The 24,027-nt window shown below is 49.6% G+C and overlaps 2 protein-coding genes across 2 annotated transcripts in view; both read right to left on the bottom strand.

The window, feature by feature from the left end:
• LOC144732306 (junctophilin-2-like) overlaps positions 1-24,027 on the bottom strand; it is a 51,252-nt gene that overhangs the window by 14,387 nt on the left and 12,838 nt on the right. Inside the window, exon 4 of the mRNA XM_078613768.1 lies at positions 7,038-7,156. Coding sequence (XP_078469894.1) covers positions 7,038-7,156 — 119 coding nt within the window. The remainder of the gene's footprint in view (positions 1-7,037; positions 7,157-24,027) is intronic.
• The window catches only part of RBIS (ribosomal biogenesis factor), a 575,724-nt gene continuing 564,937 nt past the window's right edge, over positions 13,241-24,027 (bottom strand). The window contains exon 5 of the mRNA XM_078613766.1: positions 13,241-13,288. The gene's annotated coding sequence lies outside the window, so the exon portion shown is untranslated. The remainder of the gene's footprint in view (positions 13,289-24,027) is intronic.

The raw sequence follows: 24,027 nt of genomic DNA, 5'->3' as shown, positions 1-24,027 counted from the left end.
GCGCTGCGCCCGCCGGGACGGGCGCAGCTCCGGCAGTCGCGAAGTGCGTCAAATTAGCCCCTCTGAGTCGGTCCAATCTGCCGCAGGGCTCTTAATTAGGCGGGAGGATCGTCCGCAGAGAGAGACAGAGAGAGAGAAGTCTCAAGTTGCGACCGCTCGGCAGATTCCTCAGTCTGGGCTCTGGCACTGAGCCCCCCCCTCCCCACACTCACCGCCTGCCACCCACCTCCCCACACTCACCGCCTGCCACCCACCTCCCCACACTCACCGCCTCTCACCCCCCTCCCCACACTCACCGCCTGCCACCCACCTCCCCACACTCACCACCTCTCACCCACCTCCCCACACTCACCGCCTCTCACCCCCCTCCCCACACTCACCGCCTGCCACCCACCTCCCCACACTCACCGCCTCTCACCCACCTCCCCACACTCACCGCCTCTCACCCACCTCCCCACACTCACCGCCTCTCACCCACCTCCCCACACTCACCGCCTGCCACCCACCTCCCCACACTCACCGCCTCTCACCCACCTCCCCACACTCACCGCCTCTCACCCACCTCCCCACACTCACCGCCTCTCACCCACCTCCCCACACTCACCGCCTCTCACCCACCTCCCCACACTCACCGCCTCTCACCCACCTCCCCACACTCACCGCCTCTCACCCACCTCCCCACACTCACCGCCTCTCACCCACCTCCCCCCACTCACCGCCTGCCACCCACCTCCCCACACTCACCGCCTGCCACCCACCTCCCCACACTCACCACCTCTCACCCACCTCCCCACACTCACCGCCTCCCACCCACCTCCCCACACTCACCGCCTCCCACCCACCTCCCCACACTCACCGCCTCCCACCCACCTCCCCACACTCACCGCCTCCCACCCACCTCCCCACACTCACGCCTCTCACCCACCTCCCCACACTCACTGCCTCCCACCCATCTCCCAGCTCCCTACCCCATCTCCTACTCGGCCCGCTTTTGATCAGCGCTCAGTTTTAGCCACGCAACTTTTTACAGTCGAACATGAAACGGAATCTGGGAAGGGGCACTTTGTCAGTTACACCGCCAGCCTTTTCATCTTTTTATTGTTCCCTTCACCCTTTCCGTCATTAGTTTTTGTTTTTGTTGACCGACGTCAAAAAGAAAAACACAGCACCCCCAATAACCAGTTGTGTTCACCCGTGGCATACGCTGAGCCCCGCTCGGATCGTTCCCCCCTCAAGCGTGTTCGGGCAGTGCAGTGCGCATTGTGGATAGGGGGTTGTCCGACGTTTTGCTCCGCGTCCTGAGAGCTTCGGGCGAATTATTTTCGGCGAAACCCAAAAACACGTCGGAGACCAACACGACGCCACCGCGAGCATCTGGCGCAGTAGATTGTTCGGCTATTAAAAAGGCGAATTAATTGAAATGTTTGTACGCGTCTATTTAGTTGAATTCCACTCTCACTGTTTACGCCTGTTTTTATACAATGCACAATTTGTTTTGTTGTTGTCCTTGCAGGCTTTACATTGATGTTGCGTTTGAATAAGTTCAAAGCACTGATGTTTTATAATGGGTTGTGTTCGGGAGTTTGATATCTGCATTATGTTGCACAGACATTGTTTATGCCAACTCATCAAAATTTAATCCATGAACACACTTGGTTCATAAGTAAAAAAAAAAACACATCAATCATCTCGGTCTGTCGTGAATCCATCAACCCACTTGCGACAACCATTTCATTTGACACTGTCATGCGATGAGCATCTGCGTTATTAGTGCTGGTCTAAGAAGGGATCAAAGCAGCGCCTCCGGTTAGCACGGGTGGCTATGTGCGGTGCGAAAGAAGTTCAACATACAAACATACAGGCTTGGTTTTAATTGTCGAGCCAAAGTCTCTAGTCACCACGGTCGCAGCCCCCAAAAATTGCGCATTGCCATGGGTGCAGGGAGTCTTTCCGCAAGAGAAAATAAATTCTCATCTACCGAGGAGAGAGTTAAACCATTTCCACGGTGAATGTATACGCGCAGCCCATTTCCCCGCAACCTCCAATTTGCACAGTACGGTGCAAAAGAAGTTCAACAACAACAACAACCACCGCCATTCGCCACTAAGTGGCAGTGGCATCACCACAGCGCTTGTGCCAGGCTATGTGCACGTTGAGGCCACGTGAAGTGTCGAACGCCCGCTGCCAGTAGGTCACGGGTCAGACCCAGGTGCCACGGGTCGACTGACTGAGATGAAAGAAGTTCAACATCCATACATACACACACTGCTGGATATTGTATCATCTGTGCCAGTGTTGTGTGTGTGTGTGTGTGTTTTTTATTTCTCGCGGGAGTTTAGAGTGCGAGCGATTGCTTTCCTTGACACCTGCAATATCCGCCACGTGTCCTCAAAACCACTCGCGTCCCTGCAGCGCGGAGTATACGACAAAGCCACGTGACCGCAAAACCACTCGCGTCCCTGCAGCGTGGAGTATACGACAACGCACAACAGCAGCAGCAGAATTCTCTGCAGGGACCCGGCGAGACGTCGCACCGGGAATGAGCGGCACGTGGCAGAAAGGGGTCACGCGAAACGCCGGGGAGAGGAGCAGACTCGTCACGGTCGGCATGCGCGGTGCCCGGTGGCAGGTGCCTACGTCGCGAAGGAAAGGTCACCGGGAGACGAGCCCGGGGGCGAGGCGCGGGGGCATCTCTCTCCCGGCCGCGGTGCCCGGCCACCGCCAGCACGAGCACGTGGGCAAAAACGTGGGCACAGTGATGACGATGATGATCGTGATGACGGTGGTGATGATGATTTAGAACGTCAGAGTGTCTTCATTAGGCGATACTCTTCTCCTGTTTGCAGCCCAGAGCCGGCGGTGGTTGGTAGGAATTCCACGTTCCTACCATATGACGATGATGATGACCACAGCGACTGTCCACTGCCCACAAAGTGGTAACAATTCGAGCTGGCTTGAGGTGTCAGTACTCGTACCCCACCACACGCAGCCTGGAGATCAATCACGGTGCAATCATCTACACCGCTGGGTGGACAGGGGCGATGGGGGATTTGAGAAATTCGCACCACCGTTTGAACTGCCCCATCCAAAGATCTAATCGAACCGGTGAACCTCTGGATTGCAAGTCCATTGTGCTCAATGGACTGCAAGTCCAATACCGTATTCTCAGCAATATAAGACCCACTGTTGGGGGTGCGTATTGTGATGCAGTAAATGCTTCATGTGTGTGCGTGTGAGGCCAGATTTGTACAACTGCGTTGACACCAGGAAGAGGTTCGGGGTGAGTCTTACTTTCTGGAGCATCGAAACATCCAGAGAACACAGTAACACAGCGGTCGGGAACCTATGGCTCGCGAGCCATATATGGCTCTTCCGGTGACAGCATATGGCTCCCAGACAATTTTGAGTTGAAAAAAAATCAGTTTGGAACTAATTTTAAAATACTTGTGATATTGCTTAATAATACTGTGTCATCTTCTTGGTTCTTTCGGTAAAGTCACGTAGAAGGGAAGTAATAAAATAATAAAAATAAAACATAATATTATATTATATAAAACATAATATTATGTTTTATTTTTACGTGACTTTACCGAAAGAACCAAGAAGATGAATCCCTGCAGTCACGAAAGCTTTAAATCGAAAAATACTGTGTCATTTTAAAGTAAACAGAAATTCGTTTTGAAGATAAATTTCACGGGTCACGGGGCCTCAACGCCTGCATGAAGCTCAACCTCACCACGTACGAACCAGACTACAAGGCCATCAGCAAAACCATGCAGCACCAGAAGTCGCATTAAAAGTAAGACATTTAATTTATTATACATTAAAAATACTATATGGCTCTCAATGCAATATATTTAGAAATATTTGGCTTTTATGGCTCTCCCAGTCAAAAAGGTTCCCGACCCCTGCAGTAACACCATGGCAGCTTCTCCTCCACACAATACTCTCTTGTATTAGTTTATGAGCCCCACACCAGACACTTCACTCGTTGGTACCACCTGAGATGACATGACTCTCGCGGTTTCAATTTTTTTACGTGACCGATAACAGTGAATTACGCGATAACCACTTGAAGTGAGTGGGTTATTCGTTGATTCGCTGGTTCTCTAATGCAGCCTCATTAGCCGTATAAATAAACAGGCGCTACTAAAGCTGGTGACCAATGTATCCTCTGGCCCACGGACTAAATCTGGGACAGACACGTGGCACACGCTGCTGGGAGCTCGGTCACCGGGCCTGCTTACAGCCACGTGCAGCAGCGGCAACAGCACCAGCGGTGGCAGCAGAAGCAGCAGCAGGAACAGCCGCAGTAACTCACTTTACAAGCATTTTGCCACGCAGCCTCCGTGTTTTTGGTTACCGTTTATAACATATATCACGGGGGCTAGCACAACGAAACTAAAATAGTCGAGCTCACGGAGCATTCTAGTACCATCCCCCCACCACCTCCCCTGCTCCCACCTCCTACCCCCCCACGTTCCCCCTCCCGGCTTTTTTCAATTCCGGCCCAGTTTTAAAACGTTTTCTGGCAGGCTCGAGTGTAAACATCACGGCTGCCACGCGCGGTGAAAAACGTAAGAGGTTTTTAAAAAATATATAAGACAATTACATGAGAATGATCTTTTTAAAATCATTGACACAGTTGCGCGTGCCTCTCCGTTGGTTCATTAAATGTCTGCCTGGCACGTGCGCCACACAGGCCACCCTTCCCGGAGCTGTGCCTCGCTCAATTTGGCAACGAGCACCCTATTCTTCTTCTTCCCGCGAATGGCAAGTACGTGGACTTTACACATCCCGGTTTTTAGTTTGTGAGCCGCGCGATAACAGCTTCGGGAGTTGCGCGACCAATCCGGTCTGCCGGAGAGCGGGGCCGGGCCAATGATGCAGGTGGTTGAACGATACGGCGCGCTGTCTGGTTCGACGTGGCCGCGACTCACGGCACAGTTGGGCGGCGTGCTGAAGCGGTTGATGGAACAGGAGCGTGAGATACTCAGGGCGCCCCGCTGAGGTGTTATTAGATGCACGCCTGTCCGTCTCGGCCCCACACATTTCGGCATCAGAACGCCAGGCAAACTCAGGGATTGTCGGCAGTGGGCTCGGTCGGTCAGTGTCACTGATGCGGCGATTATGAGCCAGGTCAAAGATAGACCCACACGCCCTATTGTTAGATTCAAGTAAGGCCGTAGCCATGGAGTCAACATTGGGGGGGGACCCAAAGTTCCAGGGGGTCTGGGGGTCCCCCCCCCAGAAAAAAATATCAAATTTCAAACGAATTTCCTGCCATCTCCTGCCTAAAATATTTTAAAACATCACTAACACGTAGGATGGACTTTTTATTTATATCTAATAGTGTATTGTATTACATTGCTCTGTTAATTTTTTTACCTTTTCTTGTTTCATTGTATGTAATGGCAGAGATTATGGATAAATAAAGTACAACCATAACCACAAGCATAAAAACAGAAATCTATTTTATAGCAATATATTGGCGGGGGACATTTGGAGCATATTTGAATATTGGGGGGGGGGGGGATGTGCCCCCCCCCCCCAATATATATTATAATTACGGCCTTGGATTCAAGCGCACCATCTCAGTGGTGCTGGCCTCGCTCAGTGTCTGAACACAACGATTAGGAACCTCCTGAGTTATTTGGAGAAAGAGAAAGCCAAATCAAGTGTTTGCTGGATACATACATACAGTGAGGCCTTCCTGGATAAATGAATGGCATCATTATTACATTCCAAAAGGGTCTCCTGCCCACCAGGACAGGATGCGACGTTTGTGCGAACGAAGCTGCCCTTTGATGTCTTGTCGCGCGAGCAAGGCTGGGGGAGGGGGGGGGGCGCACGAGGGCAGGTGCGTCGCCTGGCGCCGTAATCAATACCGACACCGTGACCGTGGAACGGATTTGGGGGCCCCTTGCGATGACGTGGCACGACCTCTGCTCGAAATTCCCGTCGCCAATTCTCCGTCCAAAATTACGCGCAACGTGCGAAGGGGTAGAAAACACGCGGGCCACCGCCGGCACTTGCCGGGCGAGTGCTAAACGCTCCAATTAAGGACGAGTTTTAACGAGCCGGGTCAACGCGCTGCTCGTTTATTAAACAGCCTCAGGCTCCCGGATCAAAATTCCGCTCAGCGCGAGGACCTTTGATCCGCACCCAGCCGCGAGGCCATTCGCTCGCGTTCTGCCGCTCGGTAAACGCGGACGCACCGTGGGTTGTTTGTGTTTTTGTTTTTACTTCCTTCCCGTTCGAGGTCCTCTCATCTCGCCCTTGCCCAAGCGAGATGGCTGGGTGTCAAGCGCGCGTTTCGATAGGAAGAGAATATCCCCCGGGGTAGTTTTGCTTTATAAATAAATTCGTGAGACATCGGTCGAGAACAATGTGGTGCCGCATTGTTAAAACGCGGTCGATACGTTAAACGTGCATCACCCGTGACGGCTTAGGGCACCAATTAGAGCCTGCGCCGTCAATCACTGATTATTTGCCATGACAACGCCGCTTTTGCTGCACCGTCGGAGGATGCGCAATTGCACATGGCACCACGTCGATGTTGTCGTGCAGATCTGTGTGTGTGTGTGGTGTCAAGTGCTACCCGGGTTTGATTCCCGCTCACGGCCAACACTGGTGATGATTATCAGAACCGGTCCTGGGCCTCCCCTATGTTGACTCAGCCTCAAATGAGTACCTGGTGCGGTGTGTAAACATCGCCACTCGGGAGATTAAGGCGGCCGGGCGTGGTGCTGGCCACCCACCTCCTCGTGTGCCGTGCCGGCCTTCACATGTGCTTCTTAACAGCACCTTTCCAAAAAGTCTATTAAGGCTATACGGAGGAATCTTCGTTGTTATTGTTGTGCGTGATGTATGTGAAGCTGTCAGCGTGCGTGTCATGATCTGTGCGCATTGCTGTGTGAGACGCTCTATCCGTCACGCCGCGTGTATGTTGCAGCATTGTACTCTGCACGTGATGGTACTGTGTGTGCGAGCGACAATCCGTACACGATGCGTCGTTGTTGTTGTTGTTGCTGTACCTGGCTGGTGGAACGTGGGCGCGAGCTCCTTGGAGATCATCCGCGCCAGTTTCGACGCCTCCTGGGCTGCGTGTGCTGCTGCGTCTGCCGCCTCCATCTTCCCGCGCGCGTGCTGGGTCCTGGGTTCAGACAACGACGACGACAACAACAACAGCAAAGTGCCCATTAGCAAACTCTCACTTCTCTCGGTTGGGTGTTGCCACCTGTCCTGGTTTTCCTCGGACCTCTTGTTATTGAAGTAGTTGCTGTCCAGGGAAGTCTATACATCTTCTCACAACACTAAAAGCCACGGTTTTTGACAGTTGCGTAGTAATAACACGCCACTCAAGATGATGTGCTTATAGGTGGTTGTCACCTCTTCCGGTATTCTGAAATGTTCTTCCCATGATATGTCCCGTTTCTTTTTTTTATTTCAGAGGTGGCAAACCCTACATAGCTGCGAGTGAGCACCTGTTAAGGCCAACCTCGGGGCACAACGATAGCAACGCGATAACAACCGGCGGTCATTCATGCTGACTCGATCTAATGGAGACTCAGACAAGGTCATATTCTAGTTGGCACCGATGTTGTGTATCATAGCTAGCAAATGAACCCAGAGTTTCTGGGATTGTGGCCCAGTGTGCTAACTCCTGAATAACTCCACCTCTGCTCCACATAAAGAAAATGACACAGTGCCTCGCTTTTTGTCGATCTGCCCTGACCAGTGTGGTGAAGTGAGGCCAAACAACTCCGAAGACTGACAATAGATTTGGGAGGACTTCATCCAACAGTCAATTGACAAAGAGATGAAATAAAAAAATGATGTTCCATTGTTATTAGGTTTATAGGCAGGTAGCAACGAATCAATGTATTAAATTAAAGTGTTTAAACCGTAATACTCCTGATACTTGCTTTGAACCGTGCGTGTAAGGATGGATTATCTACAGTTCATGCCAATGCTACATTTAGTCATGCGAGACAAAACAAATGGAAAATAACATAATCGAAATGGGGGGAAATGAGACAAACAAGAATCCATTCTTGAATCGAATCATGACCCCTAATCACAAACATTCATTGGATTATCGTGGATGGGGTGTGAATTATTATTATCATATATTCAACTTATAAAGATATCCCATTTAAATGTCTCCGTGAATTCTAACCAATATATTTATTTCTGTCGGACGTGTATCATATTCTCACGATTATAAGATGAACTTTTATTCCCAGACTCCACTAGATTAGTTTAATAAATTTATATTTATTTTAAAAAAATTCCCACTTTCCCCGTATATCGTATAATCAAGGTTTTAAAAATAAAAATTCCTCAAAACGATGCCAAAGGTGTCGTGAGCGTAAAAAACACGTTTTGGAGCGTCTTATAATCCAGGGGATATTACAGCGGCGTAATAATTTGGGTGGCACGTTTACTCCACTAGTCAACGAACGGCCGATGACTTACAAGAAAATGGGGTCAAGGAATTCGAACGATAAAGTCCAGTGTCTGTCTGCGTGTGGTGGTCTCGGAAAGAGTAGACACGGGAGGATCGAGTGGGCTCTGGAGACGATAAGGCCGGGATGATGGTGACACTCAAAGCGCTGCGATGAATTATTCACAGTGTGTCTTTTACGGATAGATTTTTTTTTTTTTTGCCGGTTGTTTGTGTCACTTTCCCTTGAAAGGCTGATCTTCTTCCTGGGCGAGGGTTTGGAAGCGGGCAGCCACGTTAATGAGCTTGGTTTGGTTTGTCATAGGAACCTCGATTTTACTCTTCGGCCACAATGATGAATTTTGGTAGATTAAAACTCGTGCAGTGTGGTTTGTTTTGGTCATGTGATGTGCAAGGGAGCACTGAGAGGAGACCAAGCTTCACGTGATTGACAATTGCACATTTTTTCTGTCTCATAACTGTCAACCCACACGTTTTACCCAGTATTTTTGTACAGGGAAATTTAGTTTTCAGGTCCATACGGCGCACAGCCGTTCCAATACGGGCAAAATATAAATGTTTTGCCGATTTGTTTGTGTTTCTCCCTTGTGATGGGACTTTGTAGGATGAACGTTAAGATTTATAAGCACACGGGGCGAACAATAAGGCCTGAATTTGTCTGTAATAAGGTAGGCACCGATATGGGGTTGACAGGTATGCCGTCTACAAATCACCTCGTGTGTAGTAATGCTGCCGAATGTTACCGTGCAGAGCTCCGGGCGTTACTCCCTTATGTGTTTGGGTTTTCTCGGGGCACTGTAAGTTTAGTCCCATCAGCCAAACAATCGTTCATACAGAACCGACCAAAACCCATCGTGTTAAGACTTATTACTGAGAAGAAAAAGAAAAAACGAGCCTTGCGACTCGTTGAGGCTTTTCTTGGCTTAAGGGCTCATTATTGTATTCATACAATGTGACCTCCGCGAGCTAAAGGCCTCTTTTTCTCTCGGCTACATCAGCAGCAGCTGCTCCTCCGGGTGCCGTTACCTAGCAACGATAAGGCCTGTGGCCTGGTAGGGCCAATGGTCAACATTCCCCACTGTTAGTTTCACAGTAGGCTTTCGCCACCGATATTATTCATCACAGACGAGGGGTTATTTTTTTAGATTAGATCGCGTAAATATAAACGCGTCGCTAAACCCGCCACCACCCGACACAGCCAATTGGCAAGGTTTGTCACGTTACCAGAACGTGCCAAATGCGTCACCGGTACAGCACACCGGTGTGTGTTGGAGAGTAAATCCACAACATTTACAATTTGAGGACGACGTTACCCCCACCGTCGCCGGAGTCGCCACCCATCCTGGATATATCCCAGCATCGTTCCGTCTACCGAGGCGACCGACAGCATCGTGTAATCATGCGCAACTCGTGTAGACGTTCTCCAATCTTCAAATTGTGACGTGAGTCTTCCTCCCGTGACATTGTGATGTCCCGATTTTATTTGCACCTCAGAGGTGGCAACTGTGACCGTTGCTGCGAAACGGCACTCGCAAGAGAAACCAAAGTTGCGGGCAACTGCGTCCCGCTGAGGAAAACATAAAAAGGAGCCAATTGTCTAATTTGATTGTTTGCTCCTCACCTTTCCCTCCATCCTCCTCCACCGTTACAGGTGTGCAGTTTAACACGCAGGAGGCTTTCGCGACCAATATGATCCATAATAGAGGTTTTTCTGGGGTTAGAGCGCGTAAATAAATGTGTCGTTAAACCTGCCACCACCCGACACAGCCAACTAGTAAGATGAAGCTGGTTGTAATTTCTGGCGAAACGTCGTAACTCAGATTGTAAATGTTGTGGCTTGGCTCTCCAACACACTGGCGTGCTGTACTAGTGACGAATTGGCCACGTTCTGTTCACGTGACAACCCTTACTAGTTGGCTGTGTCGGGTGGTGGCGGGTTTTAACGACACATTTAGATATTTACGCGATCTAACCCAAAAAAACCTCTCTTATGGAGGTGTACATTTATCTACTTAATGTAGCCACTGCCAACGTGGACAATGACGCCGGATTTGACGAAGCCTCCAAGCTCGCCGGGCCGAGGCTCAAGGCTGCCTCTCTGTCCTCATTAGCGGCGGGCGCAACAGCGACACAAGCACCGGCCGGCGTTATGAGAAGGAGTACCGGGGAGCTCGTTAATAAGATAGGAGAGCAAAGCAAGAACAACAACAAATTAATTCCGCAAACAAAAAATACGCTTCATTTGCTTGTGCAAACGCGCTGCTGCTACTGCTGCTGCTGCACTCATTACTCATTTTCATTGGTTGCCAACCAACGGTGTCACATTAGTGGCACCTCTTGTGTCATTTTGTCTCCGGTACCTGAGGCCGGGCCTCCCTTGCAGGACAGTCACTGTCCCTCTCATGGCTGGAAATAAAGGCTTCAATTATTCTCGCCTTTTTAAATATTAATGGCATTTTTTGTTCCACCCCTCCCTCCCCCCCATTAGCCTGCAAGGTAAGCATTCATATGAATGCTTTTCTTCATAATTTAACCCCCCCCCAGAAAGCCTGGCTGCTCAGAGCATTCGTCTCCATAATGTGCCCGAGTATAAGGGGCAAGAATTGACAGAAAGCTTCGTAATTTATGCCGCCGCCGATCGCACTGGCGACGGCGAAGTCTAATTACACAACTCCGTGTGGTTGCATTTGATCATCATTGTCATCGTCATCATAACGAGCAGATTGTGCTCTTTCGTGCCATTCTCAAAGTGCGAGGATAAATCCGTGGGCAGTGTGCTTCACCGGCAGGTAAGTCTGGCGTTAAGGGTCAACGCTGCTTTGTGGTTTTACCAAAGTCAGTAAACTTGCGAGTCATTTTACAAATTTGAACCGTTGACGCTGACACGTCACTTCCTCTTTTGCGAATGATGTCACTGTGAAGCAGACAGCGAATACTTATGGTTCACTAAAACTAACCAATTTTTTTTATTTTATCACTTAGCTAAATAGCTCTTTTTCTGAAGCGATCTGGCTATCACAAATGATAGCTCAACGAATTGGGCTTAACACGTGTAAGTTTATTGCGGCCGAATACTCTAAACGCATGTTCATTATAAATGTGGAGGGAAAAAAGGGAGGACACGGAGAAAAATCTAAATATGTAGGCGGCAGGATCGGAATTGAACCCACGACCTTCTGTATACCAGGCGAGGTAGTTAACATCTCGCCAGCGAGGTTAACCTCACGCTAACCGGGGCAGCCGCAGGGTGCGAACCGTGAAAGCCTCTGCAACAAGTAATGATTGTCGGAATCAGAATCTTTATTTATCCTGGAGAAATCCGATGAGCTATGAAGTTCTTTTTCACAGATGCCCAGAAGGGGTGGGTCAGAAAGTTACAACGACAAACAATAAAAACAAAAACTTAGGAGTGCAATGCATAGAAAAGGTAAGTAAATTACTAAATTATAATTGCGTAAATAAGGTACGTAAGTTCAAATTGCATAAGTACACCAATTTCCCAGCTTGGGTAAGACAAAAAGAACGGCAAAAAAGTCGCAGACTTACACCAAGACAATACAGTCCCTCAATGAAACGTGCTAACCACTCGGCCAGGTCAATTTTCTTGCTGTGGATTTCACACCTGATGATGATTGCTTGTGTTGCAGTCGAAACGTCGTGAAAATTTTTATTGTTTAATATTAATATTATTTTATTATTTCCCTTCTACGTGACTTTACCGAAAGAACCAAGAATATGAATCCCTGCAGTCACGAAAGCTTTAAATCGAAAATTTCAGGTCACCGACGTTTGCAATCAGGTACCTCCCATTGCCTGGCAACAGGTTGGTGCGTGCCCAAGAACTTTGTCAGCAGAATATCCTCCGTCCGTCCCGTGTACCGAAAAAGAAAACCAAACGCCGTTAAACACAACAACGGATTTTGACGAGGAGAGATTGCGGGCGTGCACCTGCTAGGAAAGTCTCGCTCGAAATGAGCGCGTGGCAACACCGCCACAGCAGCGGAACCAAACTCCCGGCTAGAATTACCACAAATAAGCCCTGGCAAGAGGCGGGTCGTGGCAGCAAGATTAGTACGGTAATTAATTTTTCCAATAGCCCGTGCAAGATTCATTTACAGCCGGTATACGTTCTGTTTACACCAGCAGAAATCAATTACGACGTCTGCAAAGTCTGTGAGCTGGGGGGGGGGGGGGGTTGCGGCTCAAGTCTGCCTGCCAGTGCCCCCCCATTCGAGGCCCGTTTTGCTCGTGGGGGCTTTTCTCGTGAAGCGATGTCACGTCAGAATGTCCACGTGGGTCGCACGGGCTGGGTTTGTTCCGCTCCAGGGTGCTGCGGGCTTCTTCGAGAAACTGAACCGTGACGCGGGCGCCCGAAAATGCATCGGAGAGCCGAGGCTGTGGCGCAGGCTTCCAGAAAATAATTATTTGAAATGAAATTAGGTTTTTTTTTTACGTATAGACGCCGTCCAAATGGCTCAATGCCAACAAGAGGCGGAAAGTCGTTCGTCGTGTCAAAGGGCAGTCTGATCGATGTCGTGCCAATCGCACACTGTGTGTCAGTGGAAATTCTTACAGACGTCGTGCCAGTCACACTGTGCCACTCTGCAGCCTTGTTGACACGCTGGCCATTGCTTAATGCCAATGCCTAGCCCAGGGGTCTGCAACCTTTAAGACATAAAGAGCCACTTGGACCCGTTTCCGAAGGAAAAAATAAACTGGGAGCCGCAAAACCATTGCAACATTTAAAACAAATATAACACTGCATATATTGTTTCTTACCTTATTGCTATATACAGGATCGTGCAGTCAGCTGTCAATCTGAATAAAAAAAGGACTTTTTCACTTAACAATGTAAAATATATTTTTGCAAATTAATAGCTAAATTACCTGGTTAATGGGATTTTTGCTCCTGAACCTCAGTGCACAGTGTCTGCACATCAGGGCTGTAAGACGTCACCTTCATTTTCACACAGGCTTGCAAGCTGTCATCTGTGAGGCGTGATCGATGTTTGTTTTTAATATAGTTCATGTTGGAGAAGACCTGCTCACATACATATGTGGAGCCGAAGATCGACAGGACTCCAAATGCATACTTTTTCATGTTTATATAAGTGTTGGGGATGGCATTCCATGTTTCGAATACAAGTTTGTCCTGTTTGGGAAGGTTTTCAATATCACTCCATTTATGATTCTGAGCCAGAATGGCCTTCTGACGGGCAACATCCTCAAGAGTAGCGGTCAAGCATTTGAACTTGGACACCCATATATCTTTGTCGGCTATATCGGCCAGTTCCATCTCAAGATCAGGTTGACTTACACCTGCAAATGCAGTCATATTCAATAGGGATGGATCGATCGCCAGGGGAGTGACAGGGAAGGATAATGTCGTTTTTTCCTCTCTGAACTCACAGAATCGTTTCCCAAACGAACTTTGCATTGTGGTGATTGCAGACTTGAAATATTCCAAATTTATCGTTATCATGACTTTGTTTGAACTCTCTCAAAGAGGGAAAGTGAGACAGTGTACCTCTCTGTAAATCTTTGACAAACACTGTCAACTTGCGCTCGAATGCCAAAACCTCCTCCAGCATGTGCAGGGCTGTGCCTCCTTTCCCCTGAAGGGTTGTATTTAGCGTGTTTAGATGTGCTGTCATGTCTACCATAAAATGTAATTTTTCCAGCCACTCTGGCTGTTCCAGCTCAGCAAAGGTGAGCTCTTTGCTGCCCAGGAAGGTTTTTACTTCTTCCAAACATGTGACAAAGCAACGGCAACGTTATTGCCTGTCACCGGGCGGGCAGTGTGGAGCGGAGCGGCGACCTGTCAGCAGCGGCAACGCCAGAGCAGGTGTCACAGTGCGCCTCCTCCCCTCGCTAGCATCCGCCCCGGAGCCGCGGTCAAGGTTCAAAAGAGCCGCATGCGGCTCCGGAGCCGCAGGTTGCCGACCCCTGGCCTAGCCTTATTTGAAAAGAGTGCCAAATGCACGTGTTGTTCGGTAGAACCACACAGAGATGAGGAATGCTCTTCTTGGTTCTTTCGGTAAAGTCACGTAGAATGGAAATAATAAAATAATAAAAATAAAACATAATAAAATAATTCTCACGACGTTTCAGCCACAACGCAAGCAGCCGTCCTCAGGTGAAGAACAGGTCTGTCGAGAAGACAGTCTGAATGACACACCCCAGGCGAGAAGACAGAGTCATTCAGACATGCCAATTCGTTACTCGCACAGCACACTGCCACAAATCTGGCTGTCGCCTGATGAAGCTGGTTGTAATCACTGGTGAAACGTCGTACTCAGATTGTAAATCTTGTGGCTTTGCTCTCCAACACACAGCCGGTGTGCTGTACTAGTGACGAATTGGCACGTTCTGTTTACGTGACACACCTTACTAGTTGGCTGTGTCGGGTGGTGGCGGGTTTAACGACACATTTATATATTTACGCGATCTAACCGAAAAAAACCTGTGGTATGCCACGAAAAGCCTCCTACGCGTTAAACTGTCAATGATGGCTGTTGAATCCGTGGCAGTGGCTAATAAGAGAGTCATTCCAACGCTTATTCTTGGAGTTGTCAAATCTTTCTGGTCCCCGAGTGCAAAGCGTATGCTGCCTGGCAAAGTGTATTATTATTATTTTTTATCAACTATGCAAGTAATGTAAGGGACGGGTGTAAATAGATTCCTCCTTATATGGTAGGATTTCGTATGCCCGGTCACATGGTACGTTTCAGTTCCGTCCTTTTAGTGACCCAGGCCAGTCTTGCAAATCGGATTAATCCTGGTGAATTCTCACATGGTTAAACAAATAAATAGAATCTTGATTTTAAGCTTTCGTGACTGCAGGAATCCATACTCTTTCCCACCTGATGATGGACGCTTGTGTTGCGCCCGAAACGTCGTGATTTATTTTATTTCATACCTACGTGACTTTACCGAAATAAATGGAACTTGTGTTTTTTTTTTACGATTTTAACCAATATTTTACTCTCTTAAATTCCTGTCATCTTGTGATGTGTGCTCAGTGGTTGTGGAAAGTTTCCACGTTCTTTGACGTTTCCTCCAAGATCATTCAATGTAAACAATTATTCCCTGTACGGTGTCCAGAGAGACGCTCGCCGTACAAAGATGCAATTATAAATCTCAACGATCGTTATGAAGCGCCACCCACCGCTGCCGCTCCATCACCATTAAGCGAACGTTTACAACAACGACTTCCGAAGATTCGCGTGTGGGGCGGCGAGGAACATCTGAGTCAGTGGGGCGAAGCGCGTTTGCCTCGCCTTGTCTCTTCCCGGGGGGATGAGAAATTTACCGCTCGGCACGATGTCGCAGGATTTTTTATGCGTTTCGACGCACGGTGCGGGGACCTTCTTGTGAAACGTCGGACGTCGCGCCTAACGACGTCACGTGGCGCGACCCCCGAACACGCATCGGATGCGTACGTGGCCGCGCAGCTGCAAATACCCACGAAGTGGTGATGCACATGTTTGCTGCCTTCAACTGCGGAGGGCACAGGGCCGCCCCGGTGTTTGTTTGCGTTGGGCAGTGGCACAGGAAAGTTGTAGCGAATTATGTAGAGATCAACATAATGCCAAGAATCCCAGAGGAAAGAATTTGCTCTCGGTGGTTAGGATAACATGGGCAGGACTTGGACACAGCCTCTGTGTCAGTGTATTGAGTCAGGCCTTGACTACACAACGCAGGGAAAACTTTGCTCATTGCTTGATCACTATGAACGCAAGATGTGGAGAATAACGGCAAAAGTGCAGCTCTGCAATGTCTTGCTCTTCACTGTTGGTGGAAGGGCCTCCGCTAGAATCTAATCTAATTCGCATTTCAAATGCAGCGCCTTCACTCAAAGTGCTCGGCATAGCTTACAAAACAGTGACAGAATACAATAATTTTGATAGCAGGGGCGTACAGGTATTGAGGAATGAGCAAACGGTGATAGAGGGTACTGAGGGATCATGAAAGGGGAGGGAAAGGAAGGAGTGGAGGGGCGAGGGGAGGGAAGAGAATGGGCAATGGATAAGAGGTGAGGCTTTAAGAGAGGAACAGAAGGAGGTTGAGGAGGGAGACTGCTCAATGGACATGGGAATGTTAGTCCCCTGGAGGGGTGCGACGAGGGTGATGGACCGAAAACGGGATTGGGCACAGAGAAAAGGAAGGACAGAGAGAGATAGAGAAGATTGGGAACTCTAAAATGCATATTATTTATTTTACTTTGTCTTACACGAACACAAAAAAAGACAAGATCCTCCATAAAGCCTGTAACAGACTGTTGGGGTAAGTGCTGTTAGCGAGCACCTATGAAGTCCGGCACGGAACACGAGGGGGTGGGTAGCCAGGACCAGGCCCGGCAGCTTTTGCTTCCCCAGTGGCAATTTTTTCACACCGTACCAGGTATGCATTTGAGGCTGAGTCGACCTAGAGAAGGCCCAGAGCTGATTAAAATATTCGCCACTGTTATTGCTCATGAGCAGGGTTCGTTACGCAGTGCACTAACCACTGCGCCACTGCTCCACGCATGTACACACACGAACACACACATGAGCACACGCACGTACGTGGGTTATTGCCTGAAATTAAAACGAGGTCTCGCAGGACTTCAGCTTACAGGAAATGCCACGCCCATCGGCAAATGAGACCTTCGTATAAAAATCCACAAACAAACGCACGAAACACCGACAAACATCACGCACGCACGGACGCAGTCGGCCAGGAGAGCGAGCGGACACGGGCAGATTGTCACGTTCTTGCACGTGACACACAGAGGACCCACGAAAACAAGAATCACCGGAGACGGGGAAACGAATCCCCCCACCGAGATGGAAGCAGATTGCGTGGAGAACGAGTGCGTGGATTATGCACCTAATCACACCGAGAATTCACCGGGGAGAGCCTAAAGGGCAATTTGAGTACAATTTCTGAACCTCGGCCTTAGATTTTGGAATACAAGAAAGCGCGGACAGACGTCCAAGCTTCATGTCATGCACCAGGGGGTAAATGAAAGGCGGAAATCAATGCTTGCTTGGGGCTCAGGACCTTGAGAGAAACGGGGAGAGACAGGCATCAGGAATTGAAAGGAGAACATTCAAAATCCTCGCGTCGTGTGTTATTCTGCCGCTGATCCGTACAGCAAGTCCAAGCGAGCTTGTGTTAAATCGCAAAGTTCACCGGCATCACGACCATCATCGTGATCGCAACAGACGTCAGTTTATTTATTGTATTCCCAACATTGCTCAGCAATAGTGCATAAGGAGGGTAGGATGTATTTATTTAGTATGCGGACAGGACTCAGTTGTTTAGAGGGAGTGATTTTGTAACATCTGAAAAACCAGCAGTACTTTTTGTTATTTCAGCCTAATTCTGACCCAAAAGTTCCAAAAGGGGCCAGAGTTGGCTTTTCTTTTTCCAAAAACATCGCACTGGTTAATATTAAACCTAGGAGGCCAATGGGCTGATAGATTAAGGAAAAAAATATACACCCTTTTTTACATGTAATATCGGACAGATTTTGTATTTATTTTATTACTTAGAACCTTCAACATCAGCGTAAGACGGGATTTGATATCAACTCGAGCGCTGATTTAAGTGCAACGATTTGGGGTGGCCAGGTGGCTCAGAGGTCAGAGTGCCGAGCTGGCACCACAGAGATCCTGGGTTCAAATCCATGATTCAGTCGCCCGTGACGAAACATTAAAAAAACCTCACGCAATTTGGGTCTGCACTGGGAATGAAACAATTCCCTATTTGTTTTTAATTGAAATGTGGTAAGTGGAAAAAATCTCATTAACAAGGGTGTCCAGGGTATCTCAGCTTTGACTCATGTGCCGAAGATTGCCATCATACGGCAGGCAGGTGGGCAAGTGCTACCCCCTTAACTGTGTGGACCAGATATCACATGAAGGGATCTCGAAGGAAACTCTGTAACGTCCACTTCTGCGGGCTATTCCCACAGACAAAACATTGCCCCGTTCTGCAAGAGAGACCCCAATTCCGATTGGTCGTCGATAGCGCGCTCGCGATAAAACAGCGACAATTTTACAAAGAAAACATGCGCCAGCTCTAAACTCTTGTTCGGCGGCAGTTAGACGCAACGGTGTCCACAGACCGGTGAATCAGTGTTTGCTCTCTAGCCCGCACACACTACTGTATCCAGTGTAAACACAGCGAGGGTCTGCGACCCGCCCGAGCGAGCGCCGTTCGTTTGGGCGCTGCCTTTTTGGCCGGCGCCGAGGCTACTCGCTGCCGAGGCTCCTTTTAAGGTGCCGAGGAAACCTTCTGAAACCGCTTGGGATGTGGGGTGGAGAAGAGGCAGCGAAAGGAGAGGGAGCAGGGGGAAGGGGGAGGGGGGTGGTCCCATCCTCTCCGTGCCGCTAACCCGGGGTCGGCGACCTGCAGCTCCGTCACGTTATTTATTGAGGACTGTCACCGTCTCGGATTCACCCCTTGCATTGCGGCTCTTGAAATTATTGAGTTTTTATTATATTTTTTTTTTTACCGAATTGGAAAAAAATTGGCTCTTCTTGTTATTTTGGGTTGCCGCCACCTTGCGCGAACCGCACACGCGATGTCCCCCGTTCGAGTTTGGATAGCGGCGACGAGACTTGACGTTCAGTCACTTAGCCATCCTCACCATCTTCCCTCGCTGCCAAAACGGCCCCAGGTGTGGCAGCTCCTGCGCTGGATGAGTTATCATCCTCCGCAGGGGGCAGAGTAAAGGCGAGCGCGTAACCCGGCCTGACCCCAGCACGCGTGGGCTCTGGGCAGAGGTCGCAACCGGGTACCCGATACCCGTACCCTACACGATACCCGGCTACCCGTACCCGGCCGGGTACGGGTACCCGTTTGCGACCCTGGTGCGGCCGGGTACGGGTACGGGTAGGCCGTGAGTCACTGGTGAGTAACTGCTTGTCACTCATTCCCAACGTCTTGTCTCTTCTCACAATTCAAGTTCCTAGAATCAACCCACCCGCGCCTGCAACATGGCTTGATCCCAGAGGTCGCAATCAGGTACCCGATTCCCGTAGCCAGCCGGGTACGGGTAGGGTACGGGTACGGCCGGGTACGGGTACGGGTACCCGTTTGCGACCCTGGTGCGGCCGGGTACGGGCATGGGTAAGGAATCAAAACCCGTTTGCGACCTCTGGCTCTGGGTCAATTTCACAGCGTGGGCCAAACATTTACGTCAACATCTGAAGAGGTCAAGCGAAGGCCGAGGTCAGCGCAACCCACGGTCCAATGGCCAATGGTGGGGGGGGGGGGGAGCGTGAATTCTGAATTGATTCAGATAAGGGTCACGGCTCACAAATGCCTGCCTCTCACAACAACGACGCAGTTTCATTAAAAACTGCGAACAAAAACAACTAAAAGCGAATAAGTAAAAACCAATTCAATTACAACCCTAATCACCTTTCAATTTTGGCAACTGCCGAGGCATGCAGAATCAAATAACAACTCGCAGTGCAAAACGATACTCGACTCCTGAGCATTGCAAAAACAAAATGGAACTTTCGTACGATGTAAATTAAAATGACCCGGGGCGTGACCTCCGTACGCCAGTGGACACCCTTAATCTACGCATGCAGCTGCGCCACGCACCTGAGCCTGCACTCACAGAGACAATACGGCAACGCCACTAACGATCGGCAACGTGAAAAATGTGCCAGTGGCATTAGCTTGGCAAAGGCGTTCCCTGGCGGATTAGTATCATGGGTCCTATTACATCGAGGTATAAACAGGGAAGGTATTATTGCTCAGTGTGAAGTTGTGTATTTGTGTACACACACATACGCAGTACAAATGCAAAGCTCCCCTGTATAGCCTTTAGGGACTTTTGGGGAAAGTGCTGTTGGCGAGCAACTATGAAGGTCGGCAAGGCACACGAGGGGGGGAGGGTGCCCAGAACCACGCTCAGGGTGCCTTTGTCTCCGTGTGGCCACGTTTACACACCACACCAGGTACTCATTTGAGGCTGGGTCAATCTAGGGGAGGCCCAGGACCCGTTCAGATAATCGTCACCGGTGTTGGCCGTGAGCAAGAATCGAACTCGGGTAGCTGAGTTCATAGCTCAGCGCGCTAACCGCTGCACTACCGAGGCCCCAAGAGTACAGACTCGTTCTCACACACAGAATCTCACATACACATAGAAAACAGAATTATCTCGTACACACACACACACGTGGAACAGACTATCTCACACATGCACGTGATAGAATACAATGTTAATTTGTTATTGCATAACATATGATCACATTTCAAGAAGTTATACGGAGGCAGTGGGCTTGTTTCTTTCATGGAGGAGGCAGTCAGTCATTGAACATGGACTTGAATGCACGCAGTACAATATCTCACACACACATAGAGTACGTAATATCCCAAACACGCATTCCTTACGTTACGATATATCACACAACCAAACGGACACCCACAAATTCTCCATATTTGGCCTTTCGAATGCTGGAGCAAGTGCAGTTGGCGAGCAACTCTTTAAGTGGTGATATTTACACACCACATTAGGTATGTACTAATTTGAGGCTGAGTCGACCTAGGAGAGGCCCAGGACCGGTTCAGATAATCATCACCGGTGTTCATGGCTGTGAGCGGGAATCGAACTCGGCACACCGGGTTCGTAGCGCAGCGTGCTAATCGCTCCACCACCGCTCCCCACACACAGATGACAGATATACATACACACACGGATGCCACGCACATCACAAAATCAGGGACACACGCACACAGTTGAAACGCGCACAAACCACACAGTCAGAGACACACAGACACCACACGAACATGACACTGCCGTTAGCTCTGGACTCAGCTTAAACACACGAAGCCACTCAATGGAGAAATATGAAGCCACCACATGTCCATCGGGCGGAATGTTTGCCGTACAGTGATGCCACATGGCTTGCCAAAATTTAGCCTCAGCTGACGGCATTGTAATTTAATCCATCGCCATCACTGCTGTTACCACAACCGCCGCTGCCGCCACCGCCGCCACCGCCATCGTCGCCACCGCCACTAATGTCACGCGAAACATTTCTAAAACCCATCACCGCAACCACCTTCATCACCAGGTTACCACCGAAACCAACATCGCCATTATCAACGGCCCCTCCACCAACGTGCACGGTCAAATATCCGCCATGACCCGCAAGACGTGGAGTCTCACATCCAGCAGCGGAGGTGGCTTCGCACTCCTGTGCTGCAGCAATGGGGAGCCAGGTGGCATGCCCTGGCAATACCCTGGCGCGCTGGCAGAAAGCAGTACAGCAAAAGTGTGGACTGATATCGTCTGTCACTTCTGTATGGAATAGAGGGTTGCCCCCTCGCATGCATGGGGCTTCTCCGGGTGTTCCGCTTTCCTTGCACGTGTATAATAAACGCTCATTAATTGGTTGAAAACATCTCAATATGTGGAGAACTGCAGAGCGATTATTGGACCGGCTCGCCGCCTGGCAGCCTTCCAGCTTTCTGGCTCCCGTTCAGCGATTGGGAGATGCAATTTGCCTGAACGCCGCGGTATAAGAATTAATGATGAGATTTTAAGCGTGTAATTTAAAGTAGGATTGACACAAGCGCTCCACATGGAAACTGTGAGCGCTCCGCATAGACCCCGATTATAATGCGGTGGTTGTTTCCATGAAACACTCTTAAAAAATGAATCAATTTTTTACTGACCCACCCCGACTGGACGTCTGTGAAAAAAGAGCTTCACAGCTCATCGGATTCCTCCGGCCCAAATACAAATTTCAGATTTTTACTTGAGGTGACACACTCGGGCAAAAGTTGCACACTCATGATGATGGCCATCATTACCATCGCTACAAACACTATTAGCAACATTATCGAAGCGGTCTTTACGTCAGCTTCTCACTACCCATTCTCACAGAGAGAGAGAGAAAATAATTCCTCTGACACTGAGTTGGATGATGAGATCGGGGGGGTGGTGGGGGGGGGGGTGGTGGGAGAGTGAGAAGGACGTCAACGCGAGCTGTTTGGGCTGCACAAATGTTCTGCGTCTCCAGGGAAGAAGGCCCCAACAGACGAGCTGTGCCTCTGGCTTCAAGTGGAGACCACCCACGGGTGCTACCATGTCCCCAGCTGGCGGCGGGCTGGCGGGGGGGGTCATATTCTAGATTTGAAGCTTTCGTGACTGCAAGGATTCATATTCTTAGATGTTTCCCAGTAAAGTCACGTAGGTAAAAAAATAAAATTAAAATTAATAAAAGTAAAATAAAAATAAAAATCACGACGTTTCGGAGGAAACACAAGCTTCCGTCTTCAGGTGGAACCGTCACAGCACGATAGCTGTATCAAGTGATATCAAGTTCAGTTAGAAAAACAGTTTATATATAAAATCACTTACGCCCACCGTTTCTGCAAGGTGTCTTGAGACGGGGTCGCATTTGGCCGCAAATAGGAACGCGCGTTGTATCGCATTGCATAAGACATGCAAGCGTGTTGAAACCTTCTCCGCGTCGTCATCAGCAGTTAACTTAGCCTGGCCGGCACGACCAAGGGAAAGCGAAGAGGCTTGGCAGCCAGGACGGCCACGCGTAGGATCATCGAAGCTGCCAGGTAGGGGCCCCCCTGTGCAGTGCTGCCTGTAATGTAGCTGAGCGGCGGTGGTGGCGGTTAATGCCGCACGGGGAGCCTGTAATCAGGCACTGCCTGAGGCAGCAAGGGTTGGCGGATCGCACACATGTTGTGAAACTCCCCCGTGGTGAGTCGAGGAGGAGCCTGGCTCGCGTGGGGAACGCGGTACCCCGTCAAATGTGGACTCCACAAGTTCCGGAGGTATGGGATAGGGCAGCGGTTCCTTGACTGCAGCCTTGCACCCCTTTGCATCTCAATCGTCAAAAAATGCACAATGTTGATAACTACACAGGGTGTGATGAAACAAAGTAAGTTGTACTTACGTGCCCTTGCTTCATTTGCGTTTCGATGATTTACCTCCTAAAACAAATCTGGCCGTGTCTCGCACCCCCCCGCCCCCCCCAAAAAGGGCATCTCGCACCCACAGGTGGTGCAACCGTGCACCCCAGGTTAAGAAGAAGAACGACTGGGATCGAGCGTGTCACCCTCGCACACGCGTAGGTTTTCTCCGAGCGCTCCGGTTTCCTCCCACCTGTGTACACTCGATAATTATTGGCCGGCAACACCTTAATAAATAGAGGACCGCAGAGATTGGGCAATTGTCGGCGCTGGAACACCACGTGATTGCCTCTCCCGCTTTTCACTTGCATATGCGTTGCGTAGAACAATCACCGTGTGTATGTTGAACTTCTTTCGCACCACACGTAGACAACCGTGCTAATCGGAGGTGCGGATATATCGGTGCTCGCTTAATTTGCCTACGACCAAACCGCCCGGAATGTGTCCGAACTCGCAGAATCTCGGAAGCTAAGCAAGGCTGACCATGTTTAGCACTAATACTGGAGGCTACCAGGGCTTGCCAGCTGCGAGGTGGAGAGGATATGGCACTGTTAAAATGGATTCCGTCCGCAAATAGTTCCGTGCGCCTGACCGAATCTGTCCGCGCGGAGCTC

Source organism: Lampetra planeri, chromosome 42, assembly GCF_965212315.1.
Source record: "Lampetra planeri chromosome 42, kcLamPlan1.2.h2, whole genome shotgun sequence".
Lineage (NCBI taxonomy): Eukaryota > Metazoa > Chordata > Hyperoartia > Petromyzontiformes > Petromyzontidae > Lampetra > Lampetra planeri.
Note: the sequence above shows the minus strand (reverse complement) of the source record. Positions and strands in the feature narration are given on the sequence as shown.